This window comes from Procambarus clarkii, chromosome 53 (assembly GCF_040958095.1).
Source record: "Procambarus clarkii isolate CNS0578487 chromosome 53, FALCON_Pclarkii_2.0, whole genome shotgun sequence".
NCBI lineage: Eukaryota > Metazoa > Arthropoda > Malacostraca > Decapoda > Cambaridae > Procambarus > Procambarus clarkii.
In genome coordinates this window covers 33,865,587-33,884,085 of record NC_091202.1, presented here as the reverse complement: position 1 = coordinate 33,884,085, position 18,499 = coordinate 33,865,587, and the positions used below count along the sequence as shown (strand labels likewise).

Below are 18,499 nucleotides of genomic sequence, written 5' to 3'. Positions count from 1 at the left end.
ACTCCCAGCCGTGCACTCCCCAGTCGTGCACTCCCAGCCGTGCACTCCCAGCCATGCACTCGCAGCCGTACACTCCCCAGCCGTACACTCCCAGCCATGCACTCACAGCCGTGCACTCACAGCCGTACACTCCCAGCCGTGCACTCCCCAGCCGTGCACTCCCAGCTATGCACTCCCAGCTATGCACTCCCAGCTATGCACTCCCAGCCGTGCACTCCCAGTCGTGCACTCCCAGCCGTGCACTCCCAGCCGTGCACTCGCAGCCGTGCACTCCCCAGCCGTGCACTCCCAGCCGTGCACTCCTCAGCCGTGTACTCCCCAGCCGTGCACTCCCCAGCCGTGCACTCCCCAGCCGTGCATTCCCAGCCGTGCACTCCCAGCCGTGCACTCCCCAGCCGTGCATTCCCAGCCGTGCACTCCCAGCCGTGCACTCCTCAGCCGTGCATTCCCAGCCGTGCACTCCCAGCCGTGCACTCCCCAGCCGTGCATTCCCAGCCGTGCACTCCCAGCAGTGCACTCCCCAGCCGTGCACTCCCCAGCCGTGCACTCCCAACACACCATCATGGCTGTGCTCCTCTGCACACTGGCTCCCTCCCTCCTCCTCAGGTGCCAAATGTATCAAGAGAAGTAAAGAGTGTATTGTATAATCTTGTTATTGAATGTATAATTAATTGAGATAATTTTATTAGGTTACCCGCTCTTAGTCTGATGTATTTTGTATTGTATCATTAGTTAGATGAATTTTGTGACGAAAGCTGATCGTAGCTGCCTTTCCCATTCTCTGTAATCATTTTTATAACAATGTAAATCAACAACATCTTATTGATGTTATAATTTAGTGTTTGTATATTTAATGTGGAAACTTCCCACACTATGCTAGGTGAAGCTAGAGTCTGTGTCATACTAGGTGAAACGGGTATTTAGGACACGGACGTATGACCTGTGGATTTGCTGTGTGTGTCGTCTAGCAGTTTTAATCACTATCATGTCCATGACCTCTCACACGTCGTGTGCCACACCCTAGGACTCCGGGTCGTCGTGAGCCACACCCCAGGACTCCTGAACGTAGTGAGCCACACCCCAGGACTCCTGATCGTCGTGAGCCACACCCCAGGACTCCTGATCGTCGTGTACCACACCCCAGGACTCCTGATCGTCGTGGGCCACACCCGAGGACTCCTGATCGTCGTGGGCCACACCCGAGGACTCTCGGACCTCGTGTGCCACACCCTAGGACTCCGGGTCGTCGTGAGCCACACCCCAGGACTCCCGAACGCCGTGTGCCACACCCCAGGACTCCCGGAACGTCGTGTGCCACACCCTAGGACTCCGGGGTCGTCATGTGCCACACCCCAGGACTCCCGGAACGTCGTGTGCCACACCCTAGGACTCCGGGTCGTCGTGTGCCACACCCCAGGACTCCCGGAACGTCGTGTGCCACACCCTAGGACTCCGGGTCGTCGTGAGCCACACCCCAGGACACAAGAACGTCGTGCGCCACACCCCAGGACTCCTGATCGTCATGAGCCACACCCCAGGACTCCAGAACGTCGTGTGCCACACCCCAGGACTCCAGAACGTCGTGTGCCACACCCCAGGACTCCGGGTCGTCGTGAGCCACACCCCAGGACTCCAGAACGTCGTGAGCCACACCCTAGGACTCCGGGTCGTCGTGAGCCACACCCCAGGACTCCAGAACGTCGTGTGCCACACCCCAGGACTCCAGAACGTCGTGTGCCACACCCTAGGACTCCGGGTCGTCGTGAGCCACACCCCAGGACTCCAGAACGTCGTGCGCCACACCCCAGGACTCCGGGTCGTCGTGAGCCACACCCCAGGACTCCAGAACGTCGTGTGCCACACCCCAGGACTCCAGAACGTCGTGTGCCACACCCCAGGACTCCGGGTCGTCGTGAGCCACACCCCAGGACTCCAGAACGTCGTGAGCCACACCCTAGGACTCCGGGTCGTCGTGAGCCACACCCCAGGACTCCAGAACGTCGTGTGCCACATCCCAGGACTCCAGAACGTCGTGTGCCACACCCCAGGACTCCAGAACGTCGTGTGCCACACCCCAGGACTCCAGAACGTCGTGAGCCACACCCTAGGACTCCGGGTCGTCGTGAGCCACACCCCAGGACTCCAGAACGTCGTGTGCCACACCCTAGGACTCCGGGTCGTCGTGAGCCACACCCCAGGACTCCAGAACGTCGTGAGCCACACCCTAGGACTCCGGGTCGTCGTGAGCCACACCCCAGGACTCCAGAACGTCGTGTGCCACACCCCAGGACTCCAGAACGTCGTGTGCCACACCCCAGGACACCAGAACGTCGTGTGCCACACCCCAGGACTCCGGGTCGTCGTGAGCCACACCCCAGGACTCCAGAACGTCGTGTGCCACACCCTAGGACTCCGGGTCGTCGTGAGCCACACCCCAGGACTCCAGAACGTCGTGCGCCACACCCCAGGACTCCTGATCGTCGTGTGCCACACCCCAGGACTCCTGAACGTCGTGAGCTACACCCCAGGACTCCAGAACGTCGTGTGCCACACCCCAGGACTCCAGAACGTCGTGTGCCACACCCCAGGACTCCTGAACGTCGTGAGCCACACCCCAGGACTCCAGAACGTCGTGTGCCACACCCCAGGACTCCTGATCGTCGTGAGCCACACCCCAGGACTCCAGAACGTCGTGTGCCACACCCCAGGACTCCAGAACGTCGTGTGCCACACCCCAGGACTCCTGAACGTCGTGAGCCACACCCCAGGACTCCAGAACGTCGTGTGCCACACCCCAGGACTCCAGAACGTCGTGTGCCACACCCCAGGACTCCTGATCGTCGTGTGCCACACCCCAGGACTCCCAACTAAACTCAGCTGTCAACACTGTACCTGTAATATTTACCCGTCTTGCATGAAGTAAGCTATGTCTATGTACGGTGGGTCCTTTAGGAAGTCGGGCTCTTCTCGCCCGAGCAGAGGTGCCATAGGCACAATCAGAGAACACTGTATGAACATCAGAGGTCCGCGGTTGTTCAACGTCCTACCAGCGAGCATCAGAAATATTGCCGGAACAACCGTAGACATCTTCAAGAGGAAACTAGTTTGTTTCCTTCAAGGAGTGCCGGACCAATCGAGCTGTGGAGGGTATGTGGGCCTGCGGACCGCTCCAAACAACAGCCTGGTGGACCAAACTCTCACAAGTCAAGTCTGGCCTCGGGTCGGGCTTGGGGAGTAGAAGAACTCCCAAAAGCTCATCAACCAGGTCTCAACCAGGTATCGCCAAAAACTAAGTGAAATATGGCCGGTCAGGTCCGTAGAGTTATTCACTCCAAATGATGAACGTGAATTCACTATAACCTTTTCTCCCCCTCCCCATCCGGCCCGTTGGGGGCTTCGGGGGCGGCTGCCGGAGTGTGATGCTCCGTGGGACACTCCTCTGTCCTTTTATGGCCTTGCAATCCTGCTGCTGTCTTCTCTAATTATGCCGGATTGCTTTTCCTTTTCATTATGTTTCATTTTTCTCCCCCCTCTTCTCCTATCTGCTTGTCGTTTCCTGCCGACCTTTTGCTTGTTTTGGATTATTTCTTTGGACTTCTTCTATTTTGGCGCCCGGGTGCTTGGGGAGGCATACTCTTGCACCCGTAGAACTGTTGTACCCGACGTCTCGAGCGAGGGGAACCTTTTATTGTTAATCCCCCTTTCGTCGCTGAACCCGATCTCGACGGACTGACGGTTCTTAAGGTGGCGTTTGTGGGGCGTATACTCACGACGCACCCCTAGGGGGGCCCCGGCATGATCGGCGATAGCTTCCTGTTGGGTGTCCTGCCTCTTAATTGTGGCTCCATGGTGGGTATGGGGGGCACATTCGTGGATGAATTTCTTTCTCTTCGTCTCTATGTCGATGAATGTTTCCGTTGTACCCTCTCAGGCTCGTGGGGTGGGCGACCAAGCCCTCGAGTCGGCCTGTATTGGAAGGCCAGGCTCTGTAGCTCCCGCTGCGTTGGGCCCCGACCTTGCTCCTCCTTTGACTGTCCTGAATTCTTCCCCCAGCTCCCCTCCCTCCTCTGTGGTTGGGTCGAGCCTCCAGCCCCCAGTGGTGACCACTTCGTCCCCTGGTGCGGCCAAGTCTCTCGTGACTACTGCGCCTTTTGACCCCTCTCTCTCTGGGGGTTCTCAACGCCGTTCGCGTCCCAGCCGCACTCGCTCGATTCCTTCCCGTGCTGATGCGTATCAGGCCTTGTTTGGTCCTGCTTCATGGGCCAAATACTTTGATCTCCTCCCTCTTGATTCTGCGCCTCCTGACGATTTCTCCCTCCATCGGCATCTTGTAGATTCCATGGATGCGTCTGTTACTTTCAACCCCACTCGTCTCGGTACACGTGTCCTTGCTGCTCCTTCTCAGGATGCAGCTTCCCGCTTGGATGCCTTATCTTACCTTGGCAAGATCCCTGTTCGGGTCTCCAAGAACGTTCGGATGAATGCCAGTGTTGGCACTATTCTCCTCCCACCCCATGTTGCAACCGGTGTTCGGAATCTGCAGGATTGCCACGATGATATTCGGCACATCCTTGATGCTCAAGGCCATTCTGTCCTCCAGGTTGACTCGTTTACTCGTCCCCCTCGTGGTCGTCGCCGTCAACCCCTTCGCGTTGTGAAGGTCACCTTTGATGGTAGGACCCTTCCATCCTCTGTCATTCTTGCTAGTGCTAGGTGCTCTGTCCAGGAGTATATTCCTTCTCCTCGACTTTGTAACAAGTGCTGGAGGTTTGGGCATGGTGCCCTCCGCTGCTCTGGGACTGTCTCTCTCTGTCCTTTGTGTGGGGGTGAAGGTCATTCTAAGTCGGAGTGCACTTCTCCCCAAGCTCGCTGCCTCAACTGCGGTGAGGCCCATCCTACCTTCTCCCATGCCTGTATCCATTACAAGCTTGAGGCGGCCGTCCTCAACTTGAAGCACCGGGAGCGTTTATCTTTTCCTGAGGCGAGACGCCAGGTTCGCCGGCTCCCGCCTTATACTAACGTCTTTTATGCTCGCGTGTTGCGCTCTTCCTCTCCTCGTCCTCCCCTCCTTCCTCAGACTCACAACCTTTTCCGGGCCTTGGACCCTGATACGCCCACTGCCCCCTCCTCTGTTCCGTTGCGTTCTGTCCCGAGGGGTCCCCCTCCTGGTCCTCTGTCTGAGGTTCCCCTTCTTTCTACCTGGTCTGTCATGTCTCCTGTGTCTTCTTCCTCGTCTCCCTCCGATCCTCCTTCCCATCCTCTTCCTCCATCTATCGGCTCTCCCCGCCACCTGTCCGTGTGGGCGGATGTCCATCGCTCTCCTGACAGCCGTCGTGTGTGCTCTCGTTCAGCTTCTCCTGTTGAGACACTGGAATCCGTTGCCCGGTACGTAGTTGCTGGGACACCAGTCTCTTTAAGTCAGAAGCGTAAGCCTGGCTCCTCTCCTTCCTCCTCCCCGGCGGGTAAGAAGGCTTCGCTTTCTTCCTCAGCTCGTACTTCTGGCTCTGTTGCTCCTTCCCCTCCCATTTCAGTGATTGCGCCCCCTGTTCCTGCTATGGAGGTTTCTTTGGCCCCTGCTTCCCTTTTGGTTGCTGCTCTTGTTGAGGTGCGCTCCCCTCTTTCTACTCCCCCTCTTCCTGCTGCTGTCCTTGCCTGCTCCTCTCCGTTGTCTCCTCCTCTTCCTCCTCCTCCGGACTCTGCCCGCCCACCTCTGATCTGTTTTCCCGTTTCCTTCCCTCCGTCTTTGCTCAGTTTACCCATGCCCCCTAACCCTGACTTTGCTGACCCTGATCCCGACCCTGATATTCTTTAACGTGCTCTGTTGCTCTTTCGCCTTTGTTTCTTCCTTGTTCTCTGTTTTTGTCCTTTCTCTTCTCGTCGTTGTCTATTCTTCAATGGAACGTTCGAGGTTATTACGCCAATTTCCTCGAACTCCAACTTCTGATTTTGCGTTTTCGCCCCTTTGTGTCTGTCTCCAGGAGCCGATGTTTGTTGCTCGTCCTGGTCGTTTTCGTGGCCATTCCTTTCTCTCCCCCCCCCAGCCGTTGCCGGGGCTTCTAATTCTTCTGCTCTCTTGATTCGTGCTGATGTTCCCTGTGTTCCTTTACTTTTCCTTCACCTCGCCATTGTTCTGCTGCTCGTATCTTTGTGGGGAAATGGTACACAGTTTGTTCCATTTATCTCCCCCCGAGTGTCCCGCTTTCTCTTCCTGATTTGAAACACCTCCTAGACTCCTTGCCAGAGCCTGTGCTCCTGCTGGGTGACTTCAATTGTCGTCATTCTCTTTGGGGTGACGTTCTGCTGAATACCCGGGGTCGCCTCCTTGAGCCGTTTCTCCTCTCTTCTTCCCTGTCTCTTCTGAATTCTGGTGAGCCCACTCATTTGGACTCTCGGACTCGCACCCTTTCTTGTCTTGATCTTTCTCTCTGCTCTTCTTCTCTTTACTTAGATTTCACATGGCAGGTTCTTGATGACCTCCATGGTAGTGATCATTTCCCCATCCTTGTTTCCTTTTTCTCTTTTCGCCCTTCCCTCTCTTTCCCTAGGTGGCAGTTTGCTAAGGCGGACTGGACCCTATTTACCCTCAGTGCTGCTCTCTCTGACCTCTCCCTTCTGCCTTTCTCTCGCACTCTCCTTTTTCATGACACTGTCTTCAATGCTGCCCTCCGCTCTATTCCTTGCTCTTCCTCTCGGGGTCCACGGAAGTGCGTTCCCTGGTGGAATGCGGACTATGCTCGGGCTGTCCGCTGTAAGCGTGCAGCCTGGAAGAGGCACTGCCGTAGGCACACGACCGATTCTTTTCTTTTCTTTCGGAAAGCGAGTGCGGTGGCCCGTAGGGCCATCCGTATGGCTAAACGTGAATGTTGGGCATCTTATGTCTCAACAATTACGCCCGAAACTCCTCTGGCCCAGATCTGGAAGCGTATCCACAAGATAGCGGGTAAGTGCGTTCCCGATGTTTCACCGGTCATTCACCTCCATGATACTCTTGTGGCGGACCCGTTGCAGGTCGCTTCCGTACTGGGTTCCCACTTTTCTTCTGTTAGCTCTGGTCTTCATCTTCCCTAATCTTTCCTTCTTCGTAAACCTGTCCTTGAGTCTCGTCCTTTAGATTTCTGCACTCGTCTTCAGCTTCCCTATAATGATCCCTTCTCTCTCTCTGAACTTCGTTCTGCCCTGGCCCTCTGCGGTTCTACGGCGGCGGGCTCCGATGGTATTCATTATGAGATGCTTCGCCATCTCCCTCCGTGCACGTCTCAGTATTTACTGAGTCTGTATAATCGGATCTGGGAGTCGTCGTCAGTCCCTGAGGACTGGCTCGATGCCGTTGTCCTCCCTGTTCGCAAACCGGGGTCTCTGGGTACTTTCCCTAAGGACTTTCGCCCTATTGCCCTCACAAGTTGTGTCTGCAAACTCTTTGAACGCATGGTTAACGTTCGTCTGGTTCCTGGAACACCATCACCTCCTCTACCCTTCTCAATTTGGTTTCCGCATGCAAGTGCCGCAGCACGACAGATGTCTTGGTGAACTTGGAGGTCTATATTCGTACTGCTTTTGCTGCGAAGACCTCCGTTGTTGCCGTCCTTTTTGACCTGGAAAAGGCTTACGATACCACTTGGCGGTATCATATTCTATCTCAACTTCATTCTTTTGGCCTTCGTGGTCGTCTCCCTCTCTTTCTCCGCAGCTTCCTCTCTCGTCGTTCCTTTCGGGTGCGCCTTGGTACTGCTCTCTCTGCCTCTTTTCAGCAATTCGAAGGTGTGCCCCAGGGTAGTGTTCTGAGCACTACTCTTTTTCTGGCTGCCCTCAATGGTCTTCTTTCCTCTCTTCCTTCAGGTGTCTTCTCCGCTCTCTATGTCGATGATCTTACCCTTTGCTGTCAGGGTGATGATTCGCCTCTCTTTCAGCGCCGGCTTCAACTTGCAATTGATGCCGTGTCGTCTTGGGCCACCGATCATGGCTTCAAGTTCTCTACTTCTAAGACTTGTGCCATGACTTTTACGTGGAAACGGGTCGTTCTTCATCCCTCTTTGTCACTTTATGGTCATCCCCTTGAGTACAAAGATTCCGCGAAGCTTTTGGGGTTATTCCTTGACACTCGTTTGTCTTGGTCTCCCCATATCTCTTACCTCCGTGTTGAGTGCTCTAAGGCCCTTACCCTCCTTCGGGTCTTGTCCCATACTTCTTGGGGGGGCAGATAGGCGCACTCTCCTTGCTTTACATTCCTCTCTCGTCCTGTCTAAGCTCGATTATGGTTGCCCTGCTTACTCGTCTGCTTCTCCTTCTACTCTTCGCCGTCTTGATGCTTTGCACCATACTGGGTTGCGCCTCGGTTCTGGTGCCTTTCGTTCGACTCCTGTCCTTAGCTTGTATGTTGACACTGGCTTCCTGTCTCTCCAAGACCGCCATGATCGCTACTGTTTTCGCTATCTTGCGCGGTCCTTACATCATCCTTCCTCTCGCCTCTGTCGTGCTTTAACTTTTACCCCTCCTGCGGTTCCTGTTCCTCTTCACCACCTCCCTCTTTCTGTCCGGTTATCTCGCCTACAGGACTCTCTTTCCGTTCGTATTTCTAATGTTTCTGCTCATGATGTTCCTTCTTTGCCCCCATGGAGAGTCCCTCTTCCGCGGTTTTGTACATCCTTGACCCGTATCACTAAAGCTTTTACCCCTCCTATGGTTCTAAAACGCCTTTTCCTTGAGCACTTTTCACTCCCGCTCCGTTTCTGTCTTCACCGATGGGTCTAAGTCTGCGGACGGTGTTGGCTACTCTGTTGTTTTTCCTGATCGCACTTATATGTGTCGCATACCTCCGGAGACTAGCATCTTTATAGCGGAGCTTTAAGCTATTCTCTATGCTCTTCGTCTCCTGCTTTCTCGTTGTCAGTCTTCCTTTGTAGTTGTTGTTGACTCTCGTAGTGCCCTCATGGTTCTCGGGTCCTTTAATCCGGTTCATCCAGTAGTTGTCGAGATCCAGCATTGGCTGTTTCTTGTTCACAGTAAATTTAAGTCGGTTGAGTTTTGTTGGGTTCCCAGCCATATTTGTGTGTCTTTAAATGAGCGTGCGGATGCTGCCACCAAGGAAGCTGTCCGCTCTTGTCCCATCTCTCGTAAAGGTATTCCGACTTTCACCTGGTTATCCATTCCTCCGTCCTTACCTGTTGGCAGGCTTCTTGGTTGTCTGTTACTGGTAACAAACTACGTACTCTTAAATGTTGTGTTTCCTCGTGGCCGTCCTCCTACCACCGTAACCGGCGTTGGGAAAAAGCTCTGGCGAGGTTGCGTATTGGCCATACTCGTTTAACCCATGGTCACTTGATGGAGCGCCGCCCTGCTCCTTATTGTCCTAGTTGCATTGTCCCTCTTACGGTCGTGCATGTCCTTCTTGAATGTCCTCACTTCCAGGACGAGCGTGTGTCTTGCTTTCCGACCACCCCTCGCGGTCACCTGTCCCTCAATAGAATTCTTGGTGACTCGGATACTTTTGATATTGTTCGCCTGATGTGTTTTTGTTCTCGTATTGGCATCCTTGGTGATATTTAGCGCCCTCTGATTATTTTGCGCATTTGATGGTGCTACATAGCCTTCCCGGTTTGGTGCCTTCTTTTGATAATTACTTACTTATAACCTTTTCTGGAAGAGATAGATTTAGGGGAACAGAGGTGACAGAGAGAAGGAAGCGGGATGGTGGGAAGGGTAAGAGACAGGGGGGATACGGAATGGGGAATGAGGGAAGGAGGTGGGGGACCCCATCTTCTTTGTCATCATCTCTCTCATTACTCTGTTTCATTGTCTCATGATTTATTGCAATTCTTGCTTTCACTTTCTTGTTTCTAACTGTAATAGTGTTCCCTTCATTTTCATGTATTTGAGAAATGATTTGTAATTTTTCCAATTTGTTCTCTAGCCGTTGCAATCTCGCCTCTCCCGGTCGGAGCAGGTCGGCCGAGCGGACAGGACGCTGGGCTTGTGATCCTGGGGTCCCGGGTTCGATCACGGGCGCCGGCGAGAAACAATGGGCAGAGTTTCTTTCACCCTATGCCCCTGTTACCTAGCAGTAAAATAGGTACCTGGGTGTTAGTCAGCTGTCATAGGCTGCTTCCTGGGGGTGGAGGCCTGGTCGAGGACCGGGCCGCGGGGACACTAAAGCCCCGAAATCATCTCAAGATAACCTCCCTCCCCAGCTGGCTCACTACCCCGGTGGTTAATCCTTCCTCTGCTACTCGGGTAAATAGGATTATGTCTCCCTCAGGGTATGATTGACTATAAGTTATTCTTCTCTTTTCAATTGCTGCCATCATTCGTTTTTCCATCTTCCTAATTTCCTTTTTATAATATCTCCGTGTCTACTTCTTCTGTTTGGTCATCTCCCATTCCAGTTTTGTGTCCTATGTGTGTCTGCAGAATCGAGCTATTAGCTCCTGGACACGACCTTGCTAACCAATATATTTTTCCTCAATTATGTCTACTACATATATTTTTCTTACACACACAAACACACATTCCCAGGAAGCCGCCCGTAGCAGATGTCTAACTTCCAGGGACCTATTTACTGCTAGGTGAATCGGTGCATCAGGGTGCGAAAAACTCTGCCCATGTGTTTAACGTGTGTGTGTGTGTGTGTGTGTGTGTGTGTGTGTGTGTGTGTGTGTGTGTGTACTCACCTAATTGTACTCACCTAATTGTGTTTGCGGGGGTTGAGCTTTGGCTCTTTGGTCCCGCCTCTCAACTGTCAATCAACTGGTGTACAGATTCCTGAGCCTACTGGGCTCTATGGGTGTGTGTGTGAGTGTTTGTGTGTGAGAGTGTATCTACACTCGTAAATTTGTGCTCACCTGTGTGTGCCTGCAACATCAAGCTCTAGCTCTTGGAACTAACTTTTTCAGCCGCAGGTTGTCTAATGCAAGGACTCCGGGCCTATTTCCCTATCATGCCTGCTGTTACAGTTATGAATGGAGTGAGCCTCAACAACCTGCTCCTTTAGGTCATTCCATTTACTCACTACCCCCCTTTTGCTAAAAGAAAACTTTCTAATATCTCTCTTTCACATCTGAAATCCTAGCAAGCATTGTTTTTTTATTTTGTGAATATTCAATATTTACTTTATTTATTTTTTAATTGACTTTAATATTATATTATTTTTCTTCTGAGTTAGTTCTGAGTTCTGTGTTAGTAAGTAAGTGGACTGTATATATTCTGATTCAGCTGCTAGAACTTATCACACACAATGGGAGGGACAAATGCAACTTGTACCACCTTATATGAAAATGGTACAAGCAGTATTTGTTTACCTTATTGTTACAGTTATAATTATTAATCATACCACATATGGTGGTCAAATCTACTATTATTACAGCAAATTAAATTAATAACTACTAATACTATGTCTGCAGTATAAACACAAAAGGGTCTTAGCTGCTACTGTTGGTGGGGCCTGCTAAGGCTGTGTAATTGTAGCATCAGAATTGGGTGTGGCCCTGTGCCTCAGAGTGCCACGTAATGGCGGCTGTCTGGAGGCCTGCAAGGCTTGATGTACAGCAGGTAACTATTGATGACGAGACCACACACTAGAGTGTGAAGGGACGACGACGTTTCGGTCCGTCCTGGACCATTCTCACGTCGATTGTGATGAGGAGGTAGAGACAGGCAATAAATAGGCAAGAGAGAGATGAGGAGCAAAGTAAGGTGTAGTAGAGGGGCTAGTAGTAGGAACTGCAGAGAGCCTATTGGCCCATATGAGGCAGTTCCTATTATAACCACCGAAATAGGTAACTATTCGTATATTTATGTTGGGAGGCAGCTTCCTGCTTCACTAACTTCCCTCACAATTACCAGTTTTGGGATGTAAGGAGTTAATAATGGTTCCCTAAACATGTAAGTACAGGTATGACATGGAATATGTGTGTGTGTGTTTAGAGCTGAGTAAACGTACTTGGTTGTGGGTTTTCGCATGCTAATAACCGGCCACCAATCTATATTAAATGATACATCAAATAAAACAGAATACAAGATACTCGGATACTCAAGAGCTGCTGTTTGTAGCAGAGGTGTTGCTGTTGTAGATCTCTTGGGATAGAGTAAGTCTATTTTTGTTGTTGTTTTTGTTATGATTCTGGAGTACGTGACGACGCTCCAGGGGGAGACGTCCAAAAATATTTGGTGGTTTTATTTATGATTAAGGAATAGAGTGTTAAGCTATATTCCTGTTGTATTTAATATGAGGCTCATTCCAGAGGCTCATTCATATGAGCCTCTGGAGTTAGGGTTGGTGTCATGTCCACTCACAGGCATTTTTCTCTAGTCGTCATAGGGAGGCGGTTTACCTTCATCGTGTAATGGCCTTTCGGTCTCCTTACTCCCGATCCCATTTCCATCCACTTACACTTGCTGATGTTGCAAGTGTAGGCAGCCATTATCAGACCAGCTCTACAACTTGTTCAAGTTATCTTGGAGAATCTTACAGTCCTCATGTGTCTCAATCCTCCTCATTAGTTTCGCATCATCTGCAAACATCGATATAAAAGACTCAACTCCTGCAGACAAGTCGTTTACATAAATAAGGAATAGTTTGGGTCTCGGCACCGATCCTTGAGGCACCCCGCTTGTTACTTTACGTCAGTCCGACTTCCTCACTGTTACTCTGATACCTGTCTGTTAGGTAGTTAGGTAATGTTAGTGAGCTTCCGTTTACTCCCGCCTGCCTCTCAGTATTGTATAGTATCCTCCTCTGTGGTATTGTATCAAAAGCGTTTTTGAGGTCTAGAAATTCGCAATCTGCCCAGCCGTCTCTGTCTTGCTTTATTTTCGCCTTTTGAAACTCCAAGAGGCTCGTCAGGTCTGATTTCCTTTCCCTAAAGCCTAAAGGGAGCTTTCCTTTCCTTTCCCTAAAGGGAGCCGGTCGGCCGAGAGGACAGCACACAGGGCTTGTGATCCTGTGGTCCCGGGTTCGATCCCGGGCGCCAGCGAGAAACGATGGGCAGAGTTTCTTTCACCCTATGCCCCCTGTTACCTAGCAGTAAATAGGTACCTGGGTGTTAGTCAGCTGTCACGGACTGCTTCCTGGGGTGTGGAGGCCTGGTCAAGGACCGGGCCGCGGGGACACTAAAAACAAAGCCCCGAAATCAACTCAAGACAACCTCAAGATAAGCCATAGTGTTGTTTACTAACAAATATAAGTCTTTCCAAGTGTGTAACAAGCCTTAACATTATAATTGTTTCAAGTTCTTTGCAAGGGATGCTTGTGAGTGTCACTGGTCTGTAGTTAAGCGCTTCTTATCTCTATCTCTTTTTTTGTAGATTGGCACCACATTTGCCTTCTTCCAGCAGCGGGGCAATTCCCCCTTTATAAGTGATTCATTAAATATTAGTGCTGGAGGTATGTTGAGGGCCTGTGGTGCTGCTCCCTTTAACATCCATGGTGATATTCTATCTGGCCCAGTAGCTTTAGTTACATCCAGTGATGCTAGTTGCATTCTTACTCTGCTGTTACCTAAACATGTAGTTGTTTCTCGTCAGTGGGCTGCTTCCTCATGTTGCTCTGGGAGCTGTTCAGGCTCAGTAGTGCCTGAATGACTCCATGGAAGCTGGCATTGGGCTCCTCACAAATTTCTTTTATAATTTTTCTGAATACTGACCTCCGCTTTTTCGTAACCTGGTCACTTGGTCATTCACTGTCATTTTCCTTCTTATATGGCTATCTAGAGCTTCAGTTGGCTCTTTGCTTTGGAGGCAATATCGTTTCAAAGTTTGTGTCAATCTTCTTATATTTATTTAGTCATTCCTGGCCCTGTTGCACCTATTCCGGTGTTCCTCTGTCCTGTCACCTCTTTATGTCCTTGACTCATTGTCTTATGGCACTGTTTTTAGGTATATCATGTAGTCGAAGTGACATAATTGTCACTTGCTCTTAGTGGTATTTCATGCTTTAAGTTCTCAATGTCTTCGTCATTCTGGGTGAAGGTCAAGTAAAGTAGCTTGGTGTATCTTTCTCTCGTGTCCTCCTTCACATGTTGCGTTAAGAATTTTTGTCTATAACTTTGCATAATTTCGCTCCCCACGTTTCTTCCCCACCATTAGGATTTCTGGATTCCCCGTCAATCTCTCTATGATTTAGGTCCTCCATGACTAGAAGTTTAGCTCTCATTCTGTGTGCCACTGTTGCTGCTCTCTGCAATGACTTTACGCATGCTTTGTTGTTGTCATCATATTCCTGCCTGAGTCTTCTGGTGTCTGTCATGGGTTGTAAATAACCACCACCACAATTATTTATCCATCTGCTGTCAGTGTTCCAATGATGGAGTCTGTGTATGCATTTTCACTCTGATTCTTGAGTTCATCGAAATTCCATTTCCATTTTGACCAGGGATGCAGCTTCCCTTCCTTGCCTTTGTTGTCTTTATTTCCTTACCACTTGGAATCCTCCCCTGGGAATATTGCATCAGAGATCATATCATTATTTTTCGTTTCAATTGCAATCAAATCAAAATTCATTTTCACCAACTCTCTATTTCATTTCCTCTGATTTGTTCGTAACTCCGTCGGCATTTGTGTACCATACCTTCAGACTCTTCTTTGACACCCTATCCCCAGAGCTCTCTGTGTCAGGAGCCCAGCCTCCTGTTGTGGTTGTAGTAGGCATCCATCAGTCTCAGGAGACTATGGAGTTGCGCTCTGGTTGTCGGTCTGGAGTGGCCTCACCAGGGCGCAAAGGCAGGGTAGGTTGATACGGGGGAGAAGCTGTTACCCAGGCAGCAGGAGGATGAGCTGCTGACACAGTACTTATAGTAACGATGAGGACCATAGTATATATAGCGACGAACAACGAAATTAGAAAGTAGAAATCGTCACTATTGAGTTAGACAAACTGAAAACGAGTTTTACTTACGTTGCAAAGACAAACTAATCTAATCTACCTAACCTTCCTAGGCCTAATACACTATATCTGAGGCCTTATATAGTACATATGTGTGCTACACTAGGCCTAGGAATATTCAAATTTGTGTTTTAGCTACATTTTTGTATAAAATAATTCCCTACTAGTCAGTATACTACTTTCTAAATGCTAAGTATGTACGAATTCGTGATTATTGACGTCCGTCACAATAGGTACTATGGTGTCAGGGGTGTGGCTGGGGGTCAGGGTGTGGCTGGGGGTCAGGGTGTGGCTGGGGGTCAGGGTGTGGCTGGGGGTCAGGGTGTGGCTGGGGGTCAGGGTGTGGCTTGGGGGTCAGGTGTGGCTGGGGGTCAGGGTGTGGCTGGGGGTCAGGGTGAGGCTAGGGGTCAGGGTGTGGATGGGGGTCAGGGTGTGGCTGGGGTTCAGGGTGTGGCTGGGGGTCAGGGTGTGGTGGGTGTCAGGGTGTGGGTGGGGGTCAGGGTGTGGCTGGGTGTCAGGGTGTGGCTGGGGGTCAGGGTGTGGCTGGGAGTCAGGGTGTGGCTGGGGGTCAGGGTGTGGCTGGGTGTCAGGGTGTGGCTGGGTGTCAGGTGTGGCTGGGGGTCAGGGTGTGGCTGGGGGTCAGGGTGTGGCTGGGGGCCAGGGTGTGGCTGGATGTCAGGGTGTGGGTGGGGGTCAGGGTGTGGCTGGGGGGTCAGGGTGTGGCTGGGGGTAAGGGTGTGGCTGGGGATCAGGGTGAGGCGAGGGGTCAGGGTGTGGATGGGGGTCAGGGTGTGGATGGGGGTCAGGGTGTGGCAGGGGGTCAGGGTGAGGCTAGGGGTCAGGTGTTGATGGGGGTCAGGGGTGAGGCTAGGGGTCAGGGTGTGGCTGGGGGTCAGGATGTGGCTGGGGTCAGGGAGTGGCTGGGTGTCAGGGTGTGGCTGGGGGTCAGGGTGTCGCTGGGGTCAGGGTGTGGGTGGGTGTCAGGGTGTGGGTGGGGGTCAGGGTGTGGCTGGGTGTCAGGGTGTGGCTGGGGGTCAGGGTGTGGCTGGGAGTCAGGGTGTGGCTGGGGGTCAGGGTGTGGCTGGGTGTCAGGGTGTGGCTGGGTGTCAGGGTGTGGCTGGGGGTCAGGGTGTGGCTGGGGGTCAGGGTGTGGCTGGGGGCCAGGGTGTGGCTGGATGTCAGGGTGTGGGTGGGGGTCAGGGTGTGGCTGGGGGGTCAGGGTGTGGCTGGGGGTAAGGGTGTGGCTGGGGATCAGGGTGAGGCTAGGGGTCAGGGTGTGGATGGGGGTCAGGGTGTGGATCGGGGTCAGGGTGTGGCAGGGGGTCAGGGTGAGGCTAGGGGTCAGGGTGTTGATGGGGGTCAGGGTGAGGCTAGGGGTCAGGGTGTGCTGGGGGTCAGGATGTGGCTGGGGGTCAGAGTGTGGCTGGGGGTCAGGGTGTGGCTGGGTGTCAGGGTGTGGCTGGGGGTCAGGGTGTGGCTGGGGGTCAGGGTGTGGCTGGGGGTCAGGGTGTGGCTGGGGGTCAGGGTGTGGCTGGGGGTCAGGGTGTGGCTGGGGGTCAGGGTGTGGCTAGGGGTCAGGGTATGGCTGGGGGTCAGGGTGTGGCTGGGGGTCAGGGTGTGGCTGGGGGTCAGGGTGTGGCTGGGTGTCAGGGTGTGGGTGGGGGTCAGGGTGTGGCTGGGGGTCAGGGTGAGGCTGGGGGTCAGGGTGTGGGTGGGTGTCAGGGTGTGGCTGGGCGTCAGGGTGTGGCTGGGGGTCAGGGTGTGGCTGGGGGTCAGGGTGTGGCTGGGGGTCAGGGTGTGGCTGGGGGTCAGGGTGAGGCTATGGGTCAGGGTGTGGCTGGGGGTCAGGATGTGGCTGGGGTCAGGGTGAGGCTAGGGGTCAGGGTGTGGGTGGGGTCAGAATGTGTGGCTGGGGGTAAGGGTGTGGCTGGGGATCAGGGTGTGGCTGGGGATCAGGGTGTGGCTAGGGTCAGGGTGTGGGTGGGGGTCAGAATGTGTGGCTTGGGGTCAGGGTGTGGGTGGGGGTCAGAATGTGTGGCTGGGGGTCAGGGTGTGGCTGAAGGTCAGGGTGTGGCTGGGGGTCATGGTGTGGCTGGGGGTCAGGGTGTGGCTGGGGGTCAGGGTGTGGCTGGGTGTCAGGGTGTTTGTGGGGGTCAGGGTGTTTGTGGGGGTCAGGGTGTTTGTGGGGGTCAGGGTGTGGCTGGGGTCAGGGTGTTTGTGGGGGTCAGGGTGTGGCTGGGGGTCAGGGTGTGGCTAGGGGTCAGGGTGTGGGTGGGGGTCAGGGTGTTTGTGGGGGTCAGGGTGTGGCAGGGGGTCAGGGTGTGGCTGAAGGTCAGGGTGTGGGTGGGGGCCAGGGTGTGGCTAGGGGTCAGGGTGTGGCTGGGGGTCATGGTGTGGCTGGGGGTCAGGGTGTGTCTGGGGGTCAGGGTGTTTGTGGGGGTCAGGGTGTGGCTGGGGGTCAGGGTGTGGCTGGGGGTCAGGGTGTGGCTGGGGATCAGGGTGTGGCTGGGGGTCAGGGTGTGGCAAGGGGTCAGGGTGTGGGTGGGGGTCAGGGTGTTTGTGGGGGTCAGGGTGTTTGTGGGGGTCAGGGTGTGGCTGGGGGTCAGGGTGTGGGTGGGGGTCAGGGTGTGGCTAGGGGTCAGGGTGTGGCTGGAAGTCATGGTGTGGCTGGGGGTCAGGGTGTGGCTGGGGGTCAGGGTGTGGCTGGGTGTCAGGGTGTGGCTGGGGGTCAGGGTGTTTGTGGGGGTCAGGGTGTTTGTGGGGGTCAGGGTGTGGCTGGGGGTCAGGGTGTGGCTGGGGTCAGGGTGTGGCTCGGGGTCAGGGTGTGGCTATGGGTCAGGGTGGGGGTGGGGGTCAGGGTGTGGCTGGGGGTCAGGGTGTGGGTGGGTGTCAGGGTGTGGCTGGCGGTCAGGGTGTGGCTAGGGGTCAGGGTGTGGCTGGGGGTCAGGGTGTGGCTGGGGTCAGGGTGTGGCTGGGGTCAGGGTGTGGCTGGGGGTCAGGGTGTGGCTAGGGGTCAGGGTGTGGCTGGTGGTCAGGGTGTGGCTGGGGTCAGGGTGTGGGTGGGGGTCAGGGTGTGGGTGGGTGTCAGGGTGTGGGTGGGGGTCAGGGTGTGGCTGGGTGTCAGGGTGTGGCTGGGGGTCAGGGTGTGGCTGGGAGTCAGGGTGTGGCTGGGGGTCAGGGTGTGGCTGGGTGTCAGGGTGTGGCTGGGTGTCAGGGTGTGGCTGGGGGTCAGGGTGTGGCTGGGGGTCAGGGTGTGGCTGGGGGCCAGGGTGTGGCTGGATGTCAGGGTGTGGGTGGGGGTCAGGGTGTGGCTGGGGGGTCAGGGTGTGGCTGGGGGTAAGGGTGTGGCTGGGGATCAGGGTGAGGCGAGGGGTCAGGTGTGGATGGGGGTCAGGGTGTGGATGGGGTCAGGGTGTGGCAGGGGTCAGGGTGAGGCTAGGGGTCAGGGTGTTGATGGGGGTCAGGGTGAGGCTAGGGGTCAGGGTGTGGCTGGGGTCAGGATGTGGCTGGGGGTCAGGGAGTGGCTGGGTGTCAGGGTGTGGCTGGGGGTCAGGGTGTCGCTGGGGGTCAGGGTGTGGGTGGGTGTCAGGGTGTGGGCGGGGTCAGGGTGTGGCTGGGTGTCAGGGT

The 18,499-nt window shown here is 54.0% G+C and overlaps 1 protein-coding gene across 1 annotated transcript in view; it reads left to right on the top strand.

The window, feature by feature from the left end:
• Positions 1-1,522: 1,522 nt before the first annotated feature.
• LOC138352497 (mucin-19-like) overlaps positions 1,523-18,499 on the top strand; it is a 19,459-nt gene continuing 2,482 nt past the window's right edge. Inside the window, exons 1-2 of the mRNA XM_069304998.1 lie at positions 1,523-2,752; positions 13,297-13,375. Coding sequence (XP_069161099.1) covers positions 1,523-2,752; positions 13,297-13,375 — 1,309 coding nt within the window. The remainder of the gene's footprint in view (positions 2,753-13,296; positions 13,376-18,499) is intronic.